The sequence below is a fragment of the Mesocricetus auratus genome, unplaced genomic scaffold (assembly GCF_017639785.1).
Source record: "Mesocricetus auratus isolate SY011 unplaced genomic scaffold, BCM_Maur_2.0 Super-Scaffold_100020, whole genome shotgun sequence".
NCBI lineage: Eukaryota > Metazoa > Chordata > Mammalia > Rodentia > Cricetidae > Mesocricetus > Mesocricetus auratus.
The window spans coordinates 7,031,407-7,053,156 of NW_024429201.1; the positions used below are offsets into that span (position 1 = coordinate 7,031,407).

The 21,750-nt window shown below is 41.5% G+C and overlaps 1 protein-coding gene across 1 annotated transcript in view; it reads right to left on the reverse strand.

The window, feature by feature from the left end:
* Positions 1 to 5,212: 5,212 nt before the first annotated feature.
* Positions 5,213 to 21,750, reverse strand: part of Il6st (interleukin 6 cytokine family signal transducer) — a 41,524-nt gene continuing 24,986 nt past the window's right edge. The window contains exons 8-17 of the mRNA XM_040729008.1: positions 21,267 to 21,426; positions 19,758 to 19,840; positions 18,627 to 18,837; positions 17,949 to 18,131; positions 16,089 to 16,190; positions 15,764 to 15,910; positions 15,107 to 15,247; positions 12,145 to 12,241; positions 11,507 to 11,588; positions 5,213 to 10,598 (exon numbers count right to left, since the gene is read on the reverse strand). Of these exons, the coding sequence (XP_040584942.1) occupies positions 9,861 to 10,598; positions 11,507 to 11,588; positions 12,145 to 12,241; positions 15,107 to 15,247; positions 15,764 to 15,910; positions 16,089 to 16,190; positions 17,949 to 18,131; positions 18,627 to 18,837; positions 19,758 to 19,840; positions 21,267 to 21,426 (1,944 nt within the window). The 3' untranslated portion in view covers positions 5,213 to 9,860. The remainder of the gene's footprint in view (positions 10,599 to 11,506; positions 11,589 to 12,144; positions 12,242 to 15,106; positions 15,248 to 15,763; positions 15,911 to 16,088; positions 16,191 to 17,948; positions 18,132 to 18,626; positions 18,838 to 19,757; positions 19,841 to 21,266; positions 21,427 to 21,750) is intronic.

Genomic DNA, 21,750 nt, shown 5'->3' on the forward strand with positions numbered 1-21,750 from the left:
GTGGTAACAGACCCACTGCTACATAGCAGTGTGGATGCTTAAGGTTCACAGATGGCACTGTCCCCATAAAAGTGGAACAGTAGGTGAGAGGAGACTTGGTTAGCTTGATGTGTGGGAAGAAAGGCGGGGGGGGCAGAAGATCCTACATATCTATGCATAGTTATGGCGTGCGAGTTGGGTCCAGGCCTCAGAATGGGACGGAGGGGAGGAAGTGAGAGTTGGTAGAGCCCTGAGGACATTTACACACTTTGGTCATTACAATCACAGGCCACACCATCATTAAATTATGGGCTCAGTGACAAAGAATTATCGGACTCATTTTCTGCCTGCAACACTCTATATAATGTAAATAACACAGCCTTCCTCTGCAACCCCCACCTCCGCTCCCATGGCCAACCTCTGTCTCTCCTGTCATCGTGGTGGCTGGACCTCCCGAGGGTGGTCATCAGGCATAGGCTAGCTAAAGGCTGGGAGCAGCTGCCACCTCACACCCAGCTGATGTAGGTGTAAATATGTGGCTATGGAATTGGGGAGGGGGTCAACGAGAGGGGACAGAATTGAGCTGCACTGTGACGTCACACCTTCTCGTATGCCCTGATGACTCCTCTGCTCCACACAACAGTCGCTGTACCCACAGCCAAGTTAATAGCTGATCTCAGAACTGGGGTGGGGCTTTGAGGCGTTGGCTGAGTCCCATGGTGGTTCATGATCTTTACAAGTGTTGGAGGGTCTGGAGTGACCTAGACTAGTACTCAAACATCAAGTTTAGAAAGTACTTTGCAGCAGTTCTCAACCTGTGGGTCATGACCCTTTCACAGGAAAGATATCCTGCATATCTGACATTTATTTACATTATGATTTACAACAGAAGTAAAATTATAGTTCTGTAGTAACAATGAAAATAATTTATGGTTAGGGGTCACCACAACATGAGGACCTGTATTAAAGGGTTACAGCACTAGGGTGGTTGAGAACCACTGTGCTAAATCCACCAAGGGGAAATAAAACAAGATTATGCAGAAGCCTGTCAGGGTCACTCAGGCATATATGACAAGATTTGTGTCAAGCTGGAGTTCCTAGGGCAAAAAAAATGATGAAAGTGTTTTTGAGTTCCTGGAGGTTTTCCAGCTACAACTACACAGTCCATCAAAGGGTGGAAGGGGTTCAGGAGATCTCACTGCACCCACTATTTTGGAGGGAGGGAAACCTCATGGGTTTGGGATGGTTCTAGCAGCTTCCCTCCCTAGGGGATGGCCAAGGCGGCCTACAGGTGAAGCAGGGTGACTGATGACCTCACATTGCATTGTGAACTTGTTGGTCTCTTACAAGGTACAGAGTATTTGGACTTGGTTGGACCTGGGGTCAAGTATGCTTTGGCTCCTGGAAAATCAGTAACAGTGGGCATCTGTGAATGGATGTGAAGATAGATGGTATAAAGGACTAAGTGTGGGCAAGTATGTTCATGTCTCACATAAAAGAGGTAGAGACTGTTCATTCTGCTTGGGGCCCTTGTATCAGCTAGGCCTGTGGAGCCAATGGAGTCAGGCCTGTGGCATCAGCCCAGAATCTTTCTGAAATACCCCCCCCAGTGTAGTGACAAAAGATGATATGCAGACTTATGGAAGGCAATGGCTGAGGTAAAGCATGTTACTCTATCAGTATGCCAGGCAAAATGTGCCCATAGATGTAATTGTGGCTTGACTATTAGGGGTGCAACCAATTACTTTCAGATTAAATTTAAGGCCTGCTCTGCAAGAGGTACCACATGTGATATTGTCAGCCTAGGTAAAACCCTTGTCTGGGGAAATGACAGCCCCAGAGGGCAGGAACAGTTAGAGTATGTCCTCTTGAAATCAGAGCGTGGGGTCGCCCACACGAGACACAACTGCTGGGAAGAGGGGGAAACCATGATATCACTGTGCCTATATGTGAGTCGACTGTTTCTAGATCACTCCTCACTACGCTGTGGTAAATCACAAGCTCATCACACTGGACTTGGGTGGAATTGTTTCTTAGGTCTCTCGTTGCCTTCTCTATTTGGGGTGACTATAAGTAGACTCCCTAGGAAAACTCTTGAAACATGTAGTCATGTCAGAGAGAGTCAACCTCAGACATAGCCTTCCTTGCCTTCCTCACGGCAGCATCAGACTGCCTCACTGTGTGACTGTCGCCTGCTTTAACTTGTTCTTCCTGGGCAGCCAGGGAAGCCAGGGGCCCAGGTTGGAGGTTCGCTCTGTCTCATGTCCTAGGTGACTTTTCTCCTTAGGGACACAGCAGCACAAGAAAGCCACTCTCCAGGATGTGCAGCCCACAGTGTTTACTGTTGGTCTCTTTTGAGTGCTGCAGTCTTCCCAGGTCCGCGCCAACAGCTCTTATAGAACCTACTGGAGAGTGCAGTGAATTCTGACTGGCTGCTGGCTTGTCCATAAGGATTTTGGGTGATTGAGCTATAGCTTGCTGATTAGTGAAAGTGGGTGGATCTGGCTTAGCAAGTTTTAAAGACGGGTCCTCTGAGAGCTGTTCTGTGCCCCAGAGTTCCACCTCCTATCAAAAACACTGAGTTAACTAGGCATGGTGACACCCGCCTTTAATCCTAGGAGGCAGAGGCAGGCGGATCTCTGTGAGTTTGAGGACAGCCTAGTCTACTGAGTGAGTTCCAGGACAATCAGGGTTCTGTAGAGAGAACATGTCTCAAAAAACAAAACAAAACACTTAACTCATTTTATATTAACTATTTATCTTTTGACTATAGCTTTTTAAAAATTTGTCAATGAAAAAATGTATTAGTAAAAAGAGCAAATACATGTGTTATATTTTAAAATCAGGATCATCTCATAAAATTACTGAGATCAATTTTTCATTTTAATTTCATTTCTTTATGAGCTTTGGTTTTTAATGTAAATAAAATTCATAGTGACAATTCAACTATTTAAACTGTTTGTAAGAAATTGTTCCAACTTGTAATATTCTCAGAATAACTCTAGTGTGAGTTTAAAAAGATTAAAAATGTATTATATCTTCCAATGTCATAACAAGGACCATCCAAGTTATAATTGAGAAAGACAGACATTTTAAAGGTTTTAATGTGTTGTTTTTGGAAGTATTGGGTGGGTCGCTAACTAGGAAGGGTTTAAAGTATTTATGACTTCTTAGGAATCACTCACTTGTTAATGCCTTTTTGGAGACAGTCATGCTGCTAAACTCGCCGTGAACTTGGTATCCTCTGCTGTTTGTGCCACACCTCCTGTGACTACAGGTATATAGCACCAAACCAGCTCAGGACCCCTGTCAATTAACAAAACAGCCATCAAGTCTAATCACATTTGCAAATGTTTTACAAATGAATAACATCTTTATAAATTCCAAGAGGATGATGCTGACATTATGTTTTATTACACATTTAATGAGACATTCTTTTATTTCAGTTTTATAATTTTTTTTCTTGGCTTGCTGACAAGAACTCTTTTACTTGGGTTAAGTATATTTTTTGTAGGTCCCTGAAGAAATCAGTAGCCTTGGATCTGGCCTCTCGTGCAGATGTACAGGTGGGTGCTGAGTGTTAAAATGGACATATCCAATGAACATTTAACCTGGAATCACTTTGGTGACCACCATCTCTTAGATATGGTCCATGAAACAAAAGGGGGGATTGCTATTCCCTTGGGAGCAGCTGGCGTCAGGTGGAAGGCATGGGTCAGGGTTCAGCTGTGTGAGGTGTAGAAGCAGGAAGGGAGCTTCTAGGCTCACAGGATCCTGGCCAGTTTTCCAAATGGAGCCAGTGGCCAGCTGGGTGTTAAATGTGACACATAAACAGGCAACCCCAGGAGCCCTGAAATTTGGTGAACTGGGGTCCATTGAGTCTTGTCACTTTGGATGATTCCACAACTAACCATCACCTGATCACTATCACTCCACAGGACTGTCACAAATCAGAATGCTGCTTTTGTACAGAAGTAGGGGCAGGGATGGTATCTTAAGTTCTCCAGAGACAAATGCAAGTTCAGTGACTTAAAGACCCACCCCCAGGTGAAACTGGTAAGGGAGCCAGAGAAGCTGGGTTAGGATGGAGAGACCCCTGAAGAGGGACAGCTCCTGCCTGATCCATGGGAGACCCTAAAGTAAGTGATGTGCTCCTCCAAGCATGCCCACCCTAGGCAATGGGCTGGACGTCCACACTGCTCAGCCATTGCTTGAGCCGGCCCCCATGGGATAGTAAGCCTGACCAGCTTCTCTGCGCTGGCGATGCTGAGCAAGAGCACTGGCAGGCGGGCCAGGCTCACCTGAGTGCATCACAGCGCCTTTTCAGAGATTGTTTTACCATCCTTGTCCCAGATCTGGGTGGGTGCTCCCCTGTGTTAATACAGAACATAGTTGCTTGAGCAAATGTTGAGTTTTCACCCATACTTGAGCCTCAGATTTGCACCTACTCACCTCTGGCTTGATAATTTCCTAACCCCGGGCTTTAATCTCTGAAGTGGTGCAAGAGCAGCACACTCTGTGACTGGGAGATTAAACTAGTGTGACAGTACTGTGCTGGCTTTGGGATGCAGCAGGTGCTCTGGGAACAATGGAGGTGTTTTCTGTTGCCATCTCAAGGAAGAGTGTTTAAGAGGCTGCACCAAGTCTTCCAAAGTGCCGCTCTTTCGAAGCATGGCTTTGCACTGTTTTTAACTTTGGGATGGGTGTTGCAATTTCCCTGAAAGTCCCTTGCCATCAGTGTTGAGTGAAGACACCCTGACCAGGGTGCGCACTGGCTCCACCCTCTTGAGCTCTTATGGACAGCCTGACACCCAGACCTCCCTGGGTACTACCCTTGGGAGGAGGAAGCTGGGTTTACTGGACCCAGAGATTGGGCCTCCCTACTTGATGGTGGGAGAGCGGTTTAGATGTGTTCACAGCCTCAGAAATGGGGCTCACCTCTTTTGGCCCTCCCCAGTTGGTCTGTCACTCGTCTGCCTGATGTCTTTGTGGTTCCACTTGTCTGTTACTCTCGGCCACTTCAGACTTCTCCCAGATCAAAGACACGTTCCCCAAAGGCTCCCAATTTCCGACATTATCATCTTATTCGATCTCCCCCCTCAAATGCTAGAATGCCCTTTTCAGAGTCAATAACTTGGAGAACCTAGAATACCCCCACTCTCCTGTTATGAAAGTCCAACCAAAATGCCTACACCCATACTGAGCCCTCTGTATGAAAGAGCACACATGTAGCTTGTGAAAGGATTTTCATATATTCTTCTAAGAAAAATCAGACCAATAGGAAGGTAAGCAACTCTCAGTAAGATAAGGAAGGATTTCCCTCTAGGGAAACAATGGTCCTTCTGAAAGCAGGAAGAACTTTTTACCCACACACAGTACATCAGAAGGGAGGCTGTTCCTCTAGGACATGTAGTAAATATGGAATTTAAATAAATATTCCAAAGTGAAGGTTTGTATAAATTTCAATATAGATTTGCAGGAGTGAAGTTTACTGCTTGGCTAGTTTGTAGGTTTTGACCCAAGTAGTTGGGACCTTTGCTGACTTAGCTTCACGTGAGAGGGAAATATGGAGACTGCAGCAGCACAGACGAGCCACAAGGTGGCGCAGCATGGCTATATTTGGGCCCTGAGTAAATTCATAGGGTAACATCCACTGGGAGGGACGATGCTGGAATTGCATAATTTATAGAGTAAATCTGAAAACTGTAACTGAATGTAATGTCTTCTGTTACTGAGGCCAATGTGGCGTATCAGTTTATTCTAACTCCCATTCCATTATGCCAAAATAGCATTTAAAAAGTCATAGATCCCTCATAAAACATCTACACCAAGACATGTATTAACTAACACCAGTACTGATAAATACCAAATCATTATGCATGGCAGTCAGACAGTGGTGACCACACACAAAAAAGACAATTTCTTTCTTAAATTTACTTAAAGGATTAGAGCTGATATAGTAAGACATTGATGGTAAAGTCAACATCAAAAGGATAGCTTTGGCTATACTCAGCACATGCAACTCACTACAGAGGTAATACATGCACAAGCTTTCCAAATGGAGCTACATGGGTGGTGGGGGTGTTAAAACAGCGGGCAAACTTGAAAAACACTGTGCGCACATGAGATTCAGCTAAGCGCAAAGACATAAAAAGGAGCCATACCTAATGCCTACTGCCATGCTGGGCCAGCGAAGTGCGCTTGCTTTTGGAGTATATTACACACAAACATCGAGGCTAGTTTTCAAATGCTCACCTCTGTACATCTCCGGTTCTGACACATCACACTTCACTATTCATGAACACCATTTGCAGCCTCTATTCGCCTGATCATGCTGGTTAAAAACAGAACTAACAGTCTCTGTGGAACCAGCCTAGTGCATTTTCATCCAGATCCATCAACAGTATCAACAACTGGTTAATAAGAAACTAACCAGTTGGTGGGGCTTACAAGTGGTAAAAGGCCCCGAAAAAGTACAGAACGAATGAGTAACACTCGAGCGCTCAAACCTGGAGCTGTTTCCTTTTCTTCTCTGATGCAGTGGGCAGATGCTAATCTATGTGTGACAGGAAAATAAAACATGAACCCTAGAGATAGTACATCTGGCTTGAGAAAATTTTGTCTTGACATGGATTGCTCATAAATAACCTGAAAAGAAAATGGTACCTGGGCCCCAGAGTGGGTCTGCTAGTTTAAACCGTTGAGGTCTGCAGTGAGTGCCCCTCTTTATGCTAGCCCTAAACAGTTTGCCATTTAATGGCTGTGTTTTCTAATTTATAGGAAGGCACATTTTTTTTTTTTTTAAAGGAATCTTACCCGGGCAAAATAACCCAACAGTAATACCTGCAATAAAAAGCTAGCCTAAGAGGTTATTTTTAATAACTGATCTTTACATTTTTTGCAGCTTAATTCTACTCATCTCCCTAAAAATCTTTACACTACACAGATGAGTTAAGAACTTGCTTTTAAAAACAAACTCAGTAACATGGAACAGAAGAACGAACATAACAGGACAGTCTCCTGGCTTGTTCCTTCGCTAATATATGTCTGTAGCATACACTGAGGAATCTCATGATTATTAGGTCTAAATTTATGGCATAGTTTTCCTAATTATGTGGGTAGGAAAAAAGACTTAAAAATGGGATTTAACGTCTGAAGGTACTTGAGCTGTCCTGCTTTAAACATGAGCTTTCACAGTATTTCCATAAGCACTTCTGCTTCATTAACCTTTAGCTTGACTGTAAGAACTACGGTCCCTGGATGAGCTGATAAGCACACATCCAGGAACTCTGCAGACACTGAACCAAGGAGACACAAGAACTGGGAGGGGTTCACTCTTCCCTTGTCTCTGCTTGCTTGTGTTCCTGAATACTGACTCAGACTTTTAAGAGGATTAAGCCTTTTTGTTTGAGTGGGTAAGGTTGAAATTCTATAGTTTTGCAATAGTGATTCGGAATTAAACCTTTATGAGACGATGGTAGGATGTGTAACTTATGTTGACTTTGTTTTTCTCTGAATCCTGAGGCAACTACATTAAATGCAGTGAATTAATTTTGACCACAAGAGAGGCCGTTTTCTGATGCGCCTTAAACTACACTTTTATACACAAAAGAATTAAAGAGTGACTACACAACTAGCTTTATTACACTGGTTTTACATAAAGAAGCCAGATTTAGTTTCTTTGCCTACCTAAAACACATGCATCCAGATTATTCTAAAACATGCTGTAGAAAAGTCTATAAGATGAGTTTTATGACTGGCTTTCTCTCTCAGGACAAAACTGATCCATTATATACTCCTTGAATGAGTTTTCATGTGGTATCCATACAACCATCTCTATTGGTAGGGGCACTGGCTCACTGGGACATTGTCTGAATGGGGTTCAACATGCAAACTTGCTTTACTGAGGTTCTTCCATAATCTCTCATGCTCATTCATGAACTCACACTGGATAATTATCCCTACCCCCAGAGTGGATTTCACACTACAAAGTTCACAGCACCACTATTTGATAGGAGGAAGGTTACAGCTAAACATGAACACAGTAACATGACTAGACTACTTCTGTGAGAAAATGAAAAACTTAGTAAGCGTTAATCTCCTGACATACATACATAGAAATTCAGTCCTGAGCGGACTGGCTTTGATGTCCAGCTGAAGGGTGGTGATGCCATTGCATGTAGTGTGACTTCTGGTCTGTGACTGCACCTGACCTCTTCAAGGCTGACTTTCAATTCTGCCATTTTCCCAGTGTCAGGTTGTTTTTGCCAGGTGGGCAACCAAGTATGAGAGGACAAAAATGTTTACTGTCTCACAAGGATTATACATGTGAAAAAACTCAGAAAGTATTAGCTATTATAAAAATATAAATGATAATATGTATCAGCAAGTGTAATATAACCCCATTCTGAGAGTAAAAAGTAAAAACTGCATCCACCCCAATGAGTATCGCTCCTTCTTTGCCGTCTGTTTGGTAACTCTAGGAAGTGTTAAGTGTGCCCAAGCTCTGGGACTGCAGAGCTTTCCCTGTGAGCACACTCAGTGGGTCAGCCACTAACGGAGAGTCACTTCTACCTTTAGCCCCTGCCTCCATGTCACCCTGGGAAGTTAGGCACAGATACGTTAACGGCTTTAGTGCTAAACCCTGCATATCTAGATTGCTCATTAACAGAGCAACCAGGACTAGGTTTAAGATACTCCCAAGTCACATGTAAAACTACCTCAGAAATGGCAGATACTAAAAATACCATCTTTTGTTGGGTGTGACAGCACATACCCAAAGTCCCAGATCCTCATGGAGCTGGGAGAGGAGGATCACTTGAGCCTACACAACAGAATGAGATGCGTGGGTGGGTAGCTCAGCGGTAGAGTGAATGTCTAGCATGTACAAGGCCATGGGCTCAATCCCCACCCAGTAAATTTTACAAAACCCTACGGCTTCTTCAGCTCTGTACAACATGGCCCTCCATCATGTGGCGGTTATTGAGATCAGTGTGTGTTTGGGTGCTGCTTGTGCCTGTGGCGGATGCTGCCCTTCAATAAACACCTCCTTACTATTCTTGAAAATAAAAAGGTGGAATCAATTAAAACAATTTTAAGCTAAAGACATACTGTATTAAAGTGCTTCTACAACCAACCTTTGGGATCACCTGTCCTGGTGTCTGTCTATGTTCAGAAAACACAGCTTACACAGCAATTTTTAAATGCTTGACACCGTTTCATGGGCTGGCCTCGTCAGCGCCCTCTACAGGGTTGGTGAAACTGACTTTGAAAGAGGTTATCAACAATGACCAGAATTTTGTGAGGTTTCGGGTAATATTAAGAAAATGGGAATGTCTACATTGCTCATTTTTCAAGTTCATCCCTTTCTTCAGTAACAACTAGCAACGTTGATAAAAACAGTAGGGAGCAAACCAATATTCTCTAGCTAGTAGAACTAGAAATGAACCTGTCCTCACTATTTCTTTTGCCAGATGACAAAATCTGGACAGTCTGCCCTGTGGCACTTTTAAATGATGCTGTTGGCTGAGGAGGGGCTAGAACTTTGCACTAGATGGCTAGTCTCATTAAAACCAGCACAGCTGTACTACGCCACAGCTCATTTGAATTCCCTTTTCTATGCAGCAAAACAAAAAGCTTTGTATATCTCAGACACACGTTTTCTTCAGTGCAAACATCCAAGCAGCACAGAGGACAATCAGTTCATGTAGTGCTTGAAGGAAGATCCCAGATACTCTGGAACGGAGATGGCCCAGCTGTGACTTTGTCCTTAAGGGCAATGGCTATCTTCAGGGAGTGAAGATGATTTTCCATCTGAAGTCACACACAAGTGTTTTAGCTTTCCTTTACAGGTCCCACGAAAGCTCTGCAGGAGCCAGAATTCACTGCGGCATGTAGCCACCTTGTCTTACAGTCTGTGGCAAGTAACTTTTAGGAATTTCTTCATCCAGTACAGTCCCCATTCCAACGGATTCAAACTGCTCTACTTGTCCATCAGTCCCTGCGCCAAGAGCACCTGTGGCAGGACCTTCCTGAAACAGCCTATGCTGCTCAGATCCACAGGGCTTTGAGATGGGATCTGAAACCTGCTGCTTCAGTCTGACAAAATCCTCCTCACTGCCCGATGACACTTGGTTTGACCTTTCAAAATGTGGAATATCTGGACTGGCTTCAGGTTGCCTACAGTTCTGTTTGAAATACTGTTGCCTGGGCAAAATCTCATCCCTGCTGTCTACAGCATCTGCTAACTGCAGATCCTCTGGCCGCTCCTCGGAGTCTAACAGGGGCTGGGTGGACTCGGATCTCGAGAAGACTTGGACTGAGGGGACCTGGTGCCTGTAGCCACTGTGCACCACAGTGGAGTACTGGACAGTGCTTGCGGTGTTCTGGGCAGACTCATTCTCCTCATTGCTGGAGATGCTGGGCCTGGAAGATGACATGCACGAAGACCCTCCAATGCCACTGCTGTGACCTTCTGTACTTATTTTTTCCTTCTTGAACAGGTCCAGTGATTTCAGGTCATCTGGACAAGGCTTTTTGTTGTTTGCTTCTATTTCCACAACACTCACATCAGTGAAATTGCCATCTGAGTACATTTGATCTTTGGAGTTAAAATTATGCTAGAAAAGAAGAAAATGAATGATTATTTTGTGCATATTCCAACTTTGTTACCCACTGAGCCATCTCTCCGGGCCCTCTATTGTTCTAAGAGTTGGTGCATCTTTGAAACTTTCAGTGACTTTGGGGTGGAACCATCCCTCCCAGCAAGTCTCTCTAACCAGCTGAACACGTCCGAATCAGTCTGTATGTACAGTTTCCAAATTAATATTGTTGTAAGCTATAAATAGGTTATAAATAGTACTGAGTGTTTAATACTTATAGTAGGCCTAGAATTAAATACGACAAAATAAAAGCACTTTGGAAACATTAAAAACTCAAATTTGAATAACTGAGGTTTTGTAAACTATAAAATTTTACAGGTATAGTTTGTTAAAATTAAGTTCAAGGATTACTAGGGGATAACAGGAAGGACTACCCTGTAGGTTGTATGCTAAGTATGAAGTCTAGTACAGTTCCCAGAACTCAGAACATTAGCCAGCACTTAATATCCAGTCCCAGATCCCTGTGTAACAGGTTCTCTGTTTCCATTTTCAACAAAGTATTTGTTGTGCTTACTGAACAGTGTGAGGACTGCTGGCACAAACACTATGCTAAATGCTGTGCTAGGATGAACAGCGATTACTCATGACTTTGACAATTGCTATTTAAGAACTAATTTTTAGCAAGTATGAATATCTTTTAGTTAAACTTTATTTATTTTTTTGGTTTTTACGAGACAGGGTTTCTCTGTATTGTTTTGGAGGCTGTTGGTCCAGCCCGACCTCGAACTCACAGAGATCCGCCTGCCTCTGCCTCTCAAGTGCTGGGATTAAAGGCGTGCGCCACCACCGCCCGGCTTGGTTAAACTCTATAAACATCCTAGTAAATAAGCCTGCATCCTAGAAACAATAAGAAGATAGTCTCTTACCCTTGGGGGAGTGTGAGGTGACCACTGAGCAATATGACTCTTTGAAGGATCTGGAACATTAGGCCAGATGTGTTTTTTAATTCTGAAGAGAAAAGAAGCAAGGCATATGTAAAATCACATGTAACAATGAGAAGCTTTTTTCTGTCAACCAACAAAAATAATCTGTTATCCTAAAGTCAAAAAAGATACTGCTAAAAACACATACAGATTGTCTGCATTCCTAATGGAAAATGGTTATCAAGACTAATTATCAGTATTCAATTAAAAAAACTCTGATCAAATCCTCTAATAAAATCAATTAAGAACTTCAGGTCCTAACAGGAGCATTGAGGAGAAAAACTAACATAACAGCATGAATGAGCTCACAATTAGTTACATGTGAGACTTACAAAAGATTGCAAGCCACCTGATTCCATGCACATAAAATTCCAGCGAAGGCAAAGCTACAACTGGGAACAGATTAGTCTGTGTGGGGCAGTGACTGAGAGGACAGGCTAGGAATGATCGAGGAAGCTCGGTAGGAGTGGGGATGCATGGAGGTGAAGCATCTGTGCACCATCAATTCAACTGTAGACTTCAAACAGTTAAATGCTATTATGTAAATAAACTGCAGCTCAAATGTGAGAAATGGTACTTACAGGTCTCGTTTATTAAAGCAGAACAAGACTCCCAGAAGAGTTGTCAAGAGGAATGCTAAGCACACAGGCACCACTATGGCTTCTATTTCTCCTTGAGCTAAAAACCAAAGAGTAAATAAGAAGTAACTGTTAACACATACAAAAGAGGAAAAAAATATAATGTCCTCACTGGATACTGCTTGATTTTCTGTTTATGGAGACAGTGTCTCACAATGGATCCAGACTGACGCAAGCTCTCCTGTCTGTCTTCCAAGTGCCTGCACTGCAGATTATTGACAAAATATACACTCCTGTACCCTGCCCTGTTGGTTTTCAGGTTTTGAGGTAGCCTTTCTTCCTCTCTGTGTCCGTGGTTAATCCCAGCCATTCGTCCTTACATTGCAAACCTGGTTATATAGTAAGCATAAAATACACACTGGCTGGGAGAATGAGTTCAGTTTACTGGGTGATAATTATCAACATGATAAACATCTGCTATAGGTCCAAGAATTTAAGGACGGATGCTCACGAGGCATGAGGGAGGCACAAGTAGACAATTCTTCTAATGAGCAGCAAAGCTGAGTGGGCATAGTGGTACTTGCCTGTAGTCTTAAGTATGCAGGAGGTGGAGACAGAGAGGATTGGGAGTTTGAGGCCAGACTAGTGACTGGGCTTTTGAGACACTCTCAAAAACAAATATTTAAAGATACAAACAAATCTGAAATTCCTATATACCACACAAGTCTCCATATGCTTTTAAAAGAGGACTTCAACAAATGAGTCATTGATGGTAAAATGTTGGGAGACATTTTAATTGATTTTCCCTTGTGGTAGGTTCCTGGTTAACTCCTCCAGTTATCTCCATCTGCCCTTTATCCTGGTGCTGAGAACTGAACTTGACCTGCTATATGCTATGCTTGTACTCCGTCATAGAGCTAATGCCTTTTCATTACTCTTTTATAGGAAAAAAATAAGGAATACAGTTTACTTAGTTTTATTTTCCTATCACACATATCCCCTTGTAAGTAACTCTACATCCCATGAAGTCTAGTATTTAAAAAAAAAAATCAGACCAACACTGGGAATAAACTATTGGCTTCCTTTTTTGTCTCCATATGCAGCCCAGGATGACCTTAACTGGTGATCCTCCTGTCTCACCCCCTCCCCCAGTACTGTTGAACATACATCATCCATCATAGTCACTCAAATGTGAATGCTTGAGTGCTAAGGATCTCATGTGCAGATTGACTACTGCTAAGCCAAGTTCTGTGTCTCATGTGCCTGTCCTGGGCCCTGTGCATGCTGTTCTCAAGATGCCTGCTTCGTCCTATTTTCCACATCAAATCTACAGCTTTGTCTTCTCCAAAAACCTTCTTTAAAGGTGAAACACCCTCTGCTGATGGCTTTAGACTTGTATTGCTTATGAGTTAAATTGCCCAAATAGCTCTGTTTTAACTACTTTCGGTGGTATCTCTTCAATTAAGCTAAATTCTTTTGGGACAAGACTCCCATGCCATTTGAGGAAGCTGTAATAGAAACTGCAGATAGGTAACCACCACCAGAACAACATCAAATAATAGTTTTAGTATTACTGATCCATTTAAAAATGTAAATGGAGAAGAGACAATTTGAGAATGGAATTTGGGTAAATTCTTATTCCCTTTTATAATATACTATAAAAATTTCCTATAGTGAATATGACTTTTGCAACTAGGGAAATACTTTCAAAGTTTTACTATTTTTTTCAGTGTTTGTTTCAAATATTAAGTGTTATGGATTTATTAACATGTCATCACATGGGATCTCATTCCAGAAATTACATTAGTTTTTCCCTTGTAGAAAAGATCAGGATTTTATGTAGTCACACTCATACATTATCTTTACATTCAACCCATAATGAACATAGACATTACTATAGACCATTCCCCTGGTGGCATCTGGGGAATTACAAATACAGTTTCAATAAAATAAAAGAAAGTCTATAATGATTCAAAAAAGAACATATTGTAAGTCTTCAGGAAGGCTACAGAACAGCCAAACATAAGGGTAAGGATGTAAACAAGGACAGTTCACTTAGATAGGATGGAGGTCAAGACAATAATGAACCTCTAGTCAAAGGGGCGAGCTGATTCCAACAGGAACAAAGCACAAGCAACACAACTTTCTTCGATTATGCGAGGGAAAAATGGTTTTCACAAATAGTTGGGTGGCTGTGTCAGGAAGAAGGTAGTTAAAGCTATGTAGGGGTGTCTAAGAGGGCACATAAGGAAACTGGACCAGTAGCAGAGCTCTGCAGAATATAGAACTTGTAAAAATGCAGTGCAAGCAGGAAAACAAAAGCATGGCTAAAAGAACCAGGGACAGCAGAGAGCTAAAGCATGGAAAGGCCAACGTATTCCAGGCTGAAGACTAGAAAATAAGGTGAAGTTAAAAGTCAGCACTGGATAGGACTTGGGTCCTTGATGGGTGACACAGGCAGCCTCCCCAGGAGTGGTAGGGCTGGAAACTGACTTCAGCAGGACAGTCAATGTGCCAGACTAGTTTCTCAAGCAATCTGTCTGTAAGCAGAAGGACCAAGTATAGAAAAGATGGAGAGTTGACACAAACCACCTTGTGAATAAGAGAACCCACAGAGAAAGGTCAGTAGGCTCCTGAGATTTACAGTACAGGTGGCTCAGCCACCACAGTTAAGCAGGCTCCAAAGCAGGAGGAATCCTATAAAGCATCCACCTAAACCAGATGAATAGCATAAGCGTCCTAATGTCTACACTCCATTCTATGAATCTCACCCCTACACACACACACACACACACACACACACACACACACACACACAGAGCCAGGGCTTTGACGCTGTTAAGCACTCTACCACTGGACTGCGCCTCCATCCTCCAATGGTGCACTTTTAAACAATATTTTAGCATAGTAAATCCACTTCTAGTCTAATTAAACTTAAAATAGATAAAACGTCATGGCTTCTTACCAAACTTTGGTGTTGTAAACGTGAACTCTGGACCATCTTTTCCACCTTCATCTGTGTATGCTGCCATTCGCACCATGTACAACGTATCACTACTCAAAGGGGACAGTGTATATTCTGTGTGGGAAGAATCCACGTTCACAACTGGAAGAAAAAAATGATCTTTTATCCAGTATTTCTGACTTATCTGTCATACATTTGGCATTGTGAAGTATTCAAAAGGAATAAAAAACTTTCCCAGCAAGCATTTGTAACTAAAAACTCTTTAAGGATAAAACAGTATATATGCAAAGTTTAAAATTGCAAAATCAATTATTTACTCTGTATGTGTATGTGTGTGGGGGGGCTGTGTGTGAAGATCAGAGAACAACTTCTGAGAATCAATTCTCAATTTGCTCCCCTCACCCTCCACCAGTGAGGCCTGGGAGTTGAACTGATGTCATTGGGCTTGGTGGCACGTGCCTTTACCTGCTGAGCCATACTATCAGCCCACAATACAGTATTTAAAAGAATAGAATCATAAACACACCTGTAAGAGACATTTGCAAATGTCTGCTAAGGATGCTATATACTATGACACATTATATGAGAAACTAGTATTTAAAAGCTTAAGAAAAAGTTTTAGTAGCATATTCTTAGTAATTGCTACAATTTTATTACCAATTTCATTTCCAACAATGGTTCTATAAGATATAGAGTAGTTTCTAATAAATCCATTCTGGTCATCAACAGGAAGTTGGTCCCATTCTAAGACAGCTTCATTTTTCCCCACTTTCTTTGTCCGAACTGTAGGTCCTCTAGAAGGTGCTGTAAGACAGTAAATGCATCTGGTAACTGAAAAGCATTACAGTTTAGGAAATAACACACGTTAGTAAAGAGTCTATTAATAAAATTATGTGAGCATAATAAGAATTCTTACTTAAAGTGATCAAGTGTTTTTGTCAATGTTAAAAGCATTTTTCAAAGCAAGTAAGGGTAGACTCACCGGCTTGTTTGAGGTAGGCCTTTACCGACTCAGAGCTCCCAGGCCCACTGGTAAACACAGGTGTCACAGTGATCAAATAGCATTTGCTCTCCAGGAGGCTTCCTGCAAGAACAGAGAAAGTAATTCCTCTCCCCAATAAGAGATTTAAATTCCATGGTTTTTACCTTATAATTCATGACTACTTAATTTCCCTTTCTTCTAAAAACTGCAGTTTTATATATAAAATTGTCTTTTGCAAACTTTGTTTAATGCAAACTTACTATAGTAAAATGTGGTCTGTGTAAGCCTAGCATTCAGATGGCTGAGGTGGGAGGAGGATAATGAGCTGGAGCTATTCTGGGCTAAACTGTGAGTTCAAGGCTATGATGAGCTATCTGGGTGATAAACAACAAAACTAAAAGGCTACTTTTATTGTCAATACCATGAACCAAAAAGTGTAAAAAGTACTTATGCTGTTAATACAAGTAGACTGCCTTTATGTTCAGGACGAGTAAAACACTTCAAATTATTCTGTGACAGCTTAGGAGTTCTAGCTGATTTTGAGACCTGTTAAGGTGTCAATAGTAAGACCCTAATACCGTGGGACGAGCACTAATACACAGCTGTGTGTGGCCAGGGATGTCAGGAAAACAACAGTTAAGGATGCTTCTTGAATACAGTACTTTGTTTATTTCTAATCCTTCCATGTGATCACAGTAGTTTTAGCAGGCAACTAAAGTATGGTTTAGCGGGCAACACTTAAAATGGCCTTTTATAAAACATGTCTCAAACATCCCAGAAAATAAGATGGTTATTAGACTTTATACCTTCAACATGAATTTCTGTTTCCCTCATTAACATCCATAAAATTATACAAATCTTTGTCTTCCTAAAAAGAGCAACTTTACCTTTTTTTGATACCCATTACCAAAAAGTGATTTTTGCTGTAATGACACTTCCAGGGTACTGGGCCTTGAATCCTTGTCTCTAGGAGATGACCCTATGCTCTTTTTTGTTTGTTTGTTTTTTGAGACAGAGTTTCTCTGTGTAGCTTTGGAGCCTGTCCTGGAACTAGCTCTTGTAGACCAGGTTGGTCTTGAACTCACAGAGATCTGCCTGCCTCTGTTTCTCAAGAGTTGGGATTAAAGACATGTGCTACCACTGCCTGGCTGACCCTATGTTCTTTAAGCTCCATGGTTTTTACATTGTAAGGCTGACAAAGGATATACCCAAGCTTGTTAACACTGAACAGCAGGGTGGTAAGAGCCAAACATGCCACTTTACAAGTGTAGGTGGTTTACAGCAGCCACCCCTGCTTAGGGTAACTCTAATGGTCACCCTTCTTTATGAGTAAAAGGACACACATGGAGTGATTTTTCCTTAAAGCTATTATATGACTTCACAACCACATAGTAGTAGGTAGCAGCTACAATCACACAGAAAAGTGCTTTTTGAACCCTGCAATATCATTACTACTGTATGGTAGAAATGGGAAGCAAAGGGAAGCCTGTGTTCTGGTACATGATGGCCCTACGAAGTTAAAGTAGGCAACAATTTTATATCTGGAGGATTAGGAGCTAGCTGAGTTGAGCATGGGTAACAACCAACCAATAGGCAGTGAAGGCTGAACTTGATTCTCTACTAGTTTTGTGAGTGTCCAGAAATGCATTAGTCCTTTTCTCTACACAGAGACCCTACAGTTCAGAGGCAAAGTGCTGAGTGTAACTCACCAAGAGTCACACATCTAGTCTCTACTGCAGCTCTAAGTCTTTTCAGTGGCTCACGACACCTACAAACCAAAAGCCAGAACAAAAGCATGCAAAGGCAACCGTCTCCAGCGTTAGACAAAAGCTGTCTACTTAAACAGTGAGGGAGGTATACCTCTTAAGTAGGCTCGCGTCACACTGCCACCTTCTTGCTGCCAATCTGGGACACAGGGTGAGTTATCTGACAGCACACACCACTCGATAATGTATTTCTTCACAGTTTTACGTGGAGCAGTCCATTCTACCCAGAGTTTATTATCTTTTGGGAATGCTTTAAGATCCACTACAGGGTGAGAAGCTTTAAAACAAAGTTTAATGTGGATAAAATCAGTTAATACTCAAAGATCTGATATTTCAATATTTTACTGTCATATCTAAAGCATGTAGCTTATAAACCTCCAAAATAAAAAACACACATAGGTAGTCAATTTATTTTTAAACTCAAATTCTTTCCCCAAATCTCCAAAAGTTTTATGTATTTAAGTTTATAACTGTGTCTTTGTCCTTAACAGCCAGAAGGAAACAATATATTTATGTCATATGCAAAGACAGCTCTGAGAACCTTGAGATGTATTTCAAACATCAAATCATCAGGAAGCATAAGGAACCCACAAAGTTGAAGCAGGCCGCACAGGGTTGGCCCGTACTTCTAAATCCTGATGGACGGAGCCTGTTAATCTCAACCTGTGGCCACTGCCACCGAGCGTAGAGAGCAGCCTCTCTATGATGCTTTCTGGGATCCTGTCCACACTTAACCCTGACACCCACAAATGAGGCTCCCCCTTACACATACCTTTGAAGTGGGAGCTGGGGATGGCGAGGACAGCTGCATCTGATTTGCCAACCATATTTCTTGCTGTTAGAGATGCTATATAGTGATTATTTGTGAGATTTACTATCAATTCTGTACCATTAGTGGTGTAATTTTGTGAAAATGATTTCCACTGTGTAAGAATCACTTCATAATCCAAAATTTTTCCATTGGCTTCAGAAAGAGGTAATTCCTGTAATAAAAATGTTACCAAAAATTATTTTATGAATCCCAAATAATCATTTTTTTCACATCCACAAATTCTGCCAGTATGTCAAACCTGTAAATATTTAGTTGAAAGGAAAAGACAAACTCATTTTTAAAAAAAGATTTATTTATGTTTATGTATATTAATGTTTTACCTTCATGTCTGTACATGCACTGTATGCATGCCTGGTGTCCGTGGAGGCCAGGAAAGTGCTACATCCCCTGACCTGGAGTTATAGACACTTGTGAACCATGTGGGCACTAGGAACCAAACCTGGATCCTCTAGAAGAGCAGTGCTCATAACTGCTGAGCTGTCTCTTCAGCCTGAGCTCACTTTGAATTTAGTACTACTCACTAAGAAAGAATATAAACAAACAAACAAACAAATAGGAAAAAACAAAACTTTAACTGAACCGGGACTGTAGCATGGTTGAGCCCCTGGTTCTGTACTGTTCTGCACAGCTGAGGTGTTGGTCTATGCTATTTATGCTTCAGCATTTTTTCCCTCTACCTTTTAAAGTATGATGTGTTCAATCAGCACATGCATGGCCTTATCAGCCCACATTCTGCTGTTTCCAAGCCTCACTCAGTTTCTTTCAAGGAGGCTCCCCCAGTGAGTTCAGAGAAGTTCAGAACATAGGCCTTGTTCTTACAGAGGTTACCCTTTTTATAAACTGTACTGAACTCCCAAATGAGGGATCAGCTAAGTTCGTAAACTTGGTTGGCTTCTTCATTAGCTGTATAAGGCTTTGTGTTTCTATACAGTAACAATATTAAGATGCATGGAGGAAACTAAGATGCATAGAACAAAAATTTAAGTGTTAAAAAACTTAACATTCAAATGCATTTATAATGGATAAGAGTATAAGTCTTTTTTTTTTGTTGTTGTTGTTTAAGTTTTTTACCTTCCATATGAGCCGTGCAGATCTAGATTCCTGGGTATAGGATGGATTTATCTTAAACCAGAAACTTGGTGGTTTGGAGGGTCCTAAAGAAAACACACACTTCATAAAATAAAATGCTTTTATCTTAACAATACAGTAAAATTCTGAAGTGATTCTTTTTGTTCTTAATGATCTTGTCCTTCAACCACAGTATTTCTCTTTCCAGCAGCAGGTCCGCTGTAGTACAACGTACTTGGGTCTTTCATTAGGCAGGTGACAGCTGGTAATTTAGATCATCACCATCTTTCTATTTCTTTATTTGAGTTGGGGTTTTGCAATGCTGCCCAAGGCTGGTCAGAACTTCTAGGCTCAAATGATTCTCCTACCTCAGCTTCCTGCATAGCTGTGCCATGGTGCTTGGCAGTGGATTACAACGGAATTCTTTTCTAATCTTAATGCTATAGAGATAAAAGTATATCCTAATAAATAGAGAAAGCATCACTATTTGTTTCTTTGTTTGCCTGCTTCCTTCTGCATGGGTGTTTCACTGTATTCAGACACACACCTTCACACTTTGCTTCTTGGTGGCTACACAGGAGATCAATAACGCTAGCAGCTCTGTGAAGATGGAGTTTCTGTCCGACTCTCTATGGTTAGCTGGTGGCAAGTTCCATTCTCTGACCTTCAGACAGCCTTTATTTGTACAAGCAAGATATCACCACAGTCTTATTTCTTCAGATGTATTTGTTTCAATTTCATGAGTGTTTTACCTACATGTATGTCTAGGCATTATAGTATGCAGTGCCCATGGAGACCAGAAGAGAGTGTGGGATCCTTTGTACTGGAGTTACAGATTATGAGCTGCCATATGGGTGTTGGAAATTGAACTCCAGGTCTCTAAAAAAGTGACAAGTGCTCTTACTCACTAAGCCATCTCACCAGATCCAGAGAGACCCTTTTTTAGACTCTTACAACTTTTTGTGCTTTTGTACTCTGTAGAGCATATGTAATTCTAATGTAATCAATGATGAAAAAAGGGAAATTAAAGCAAACCAACCAAACCCCAAATCGGTCCTTTTCTAAGGTCTTATCAAATGCTGGTAGGGAGAATAAAAATGTATAACATATTTTTGACATTTTGTTTTTGAGACAGTATCTCACTGTGTATCTCTGACTAGCTTGGAACTCAAACTCACAGAGATCTTCCACCTTTGCCTCACCAATGCTGTGATTAAAGGCATGTACCACCACACCCAGTTGTGGCAGTGTGATTTTTAATGAGCTAGGAAACAACTCTATAGTCAGGGGTGTCTTGGAGCCACCTTCTTTGAACAAAGTGAATGGTTTTTTAATGATAATTAAAATACCCTTTCATAATAATGTATCCTAATTAGGGATCAAATAGATTTATACTATCAACAATATATATCAAGTTTTATTTTGTGATGTCCTTACAAATGAAAGAATGAAACACCACAGTGTTTATTACTAAAAGGGTTGTATCTAAGCATCAGGAGGTTTTTTACTTACTGTCTTCATATGTTACTCCACTTGCTTCCTCACTCCAGTCACTCCAGTAGCCTTTGCCATCCTCCTTGATGGTGCGGATCCTGAACACATACTCTGTAAAAGGTTTAAGGTCCTGGATAGTGAAGGATGTGCGGGAAGATGCTGTATCTTCAAGAGGGACCTGAAAAGGAAGCACACTGAGTAACAATATCATCAATATCCCAATGTATAAGGTTTCCTACGCTGAATACATTTGAGAAATCAATAAATTCAACCTCTGGAGAGAAAGAAATGAAGGTAAAAATATGACAATCTACAGCTTACATACATCTGTTCTTTCTTTTCTCTATGAGACCTGTATGTAATACGGATACCTGCTTGTAATATCAAGCAGTAGGATTGCACTAGTGAAGATAGGATTTAAGTGAGATCCTGTCCCAAAGAACCAAACCAGCAAGCAAAGGAACCAAATAAACAAGCTTATGTAAAAAACAAAAAAACAAAC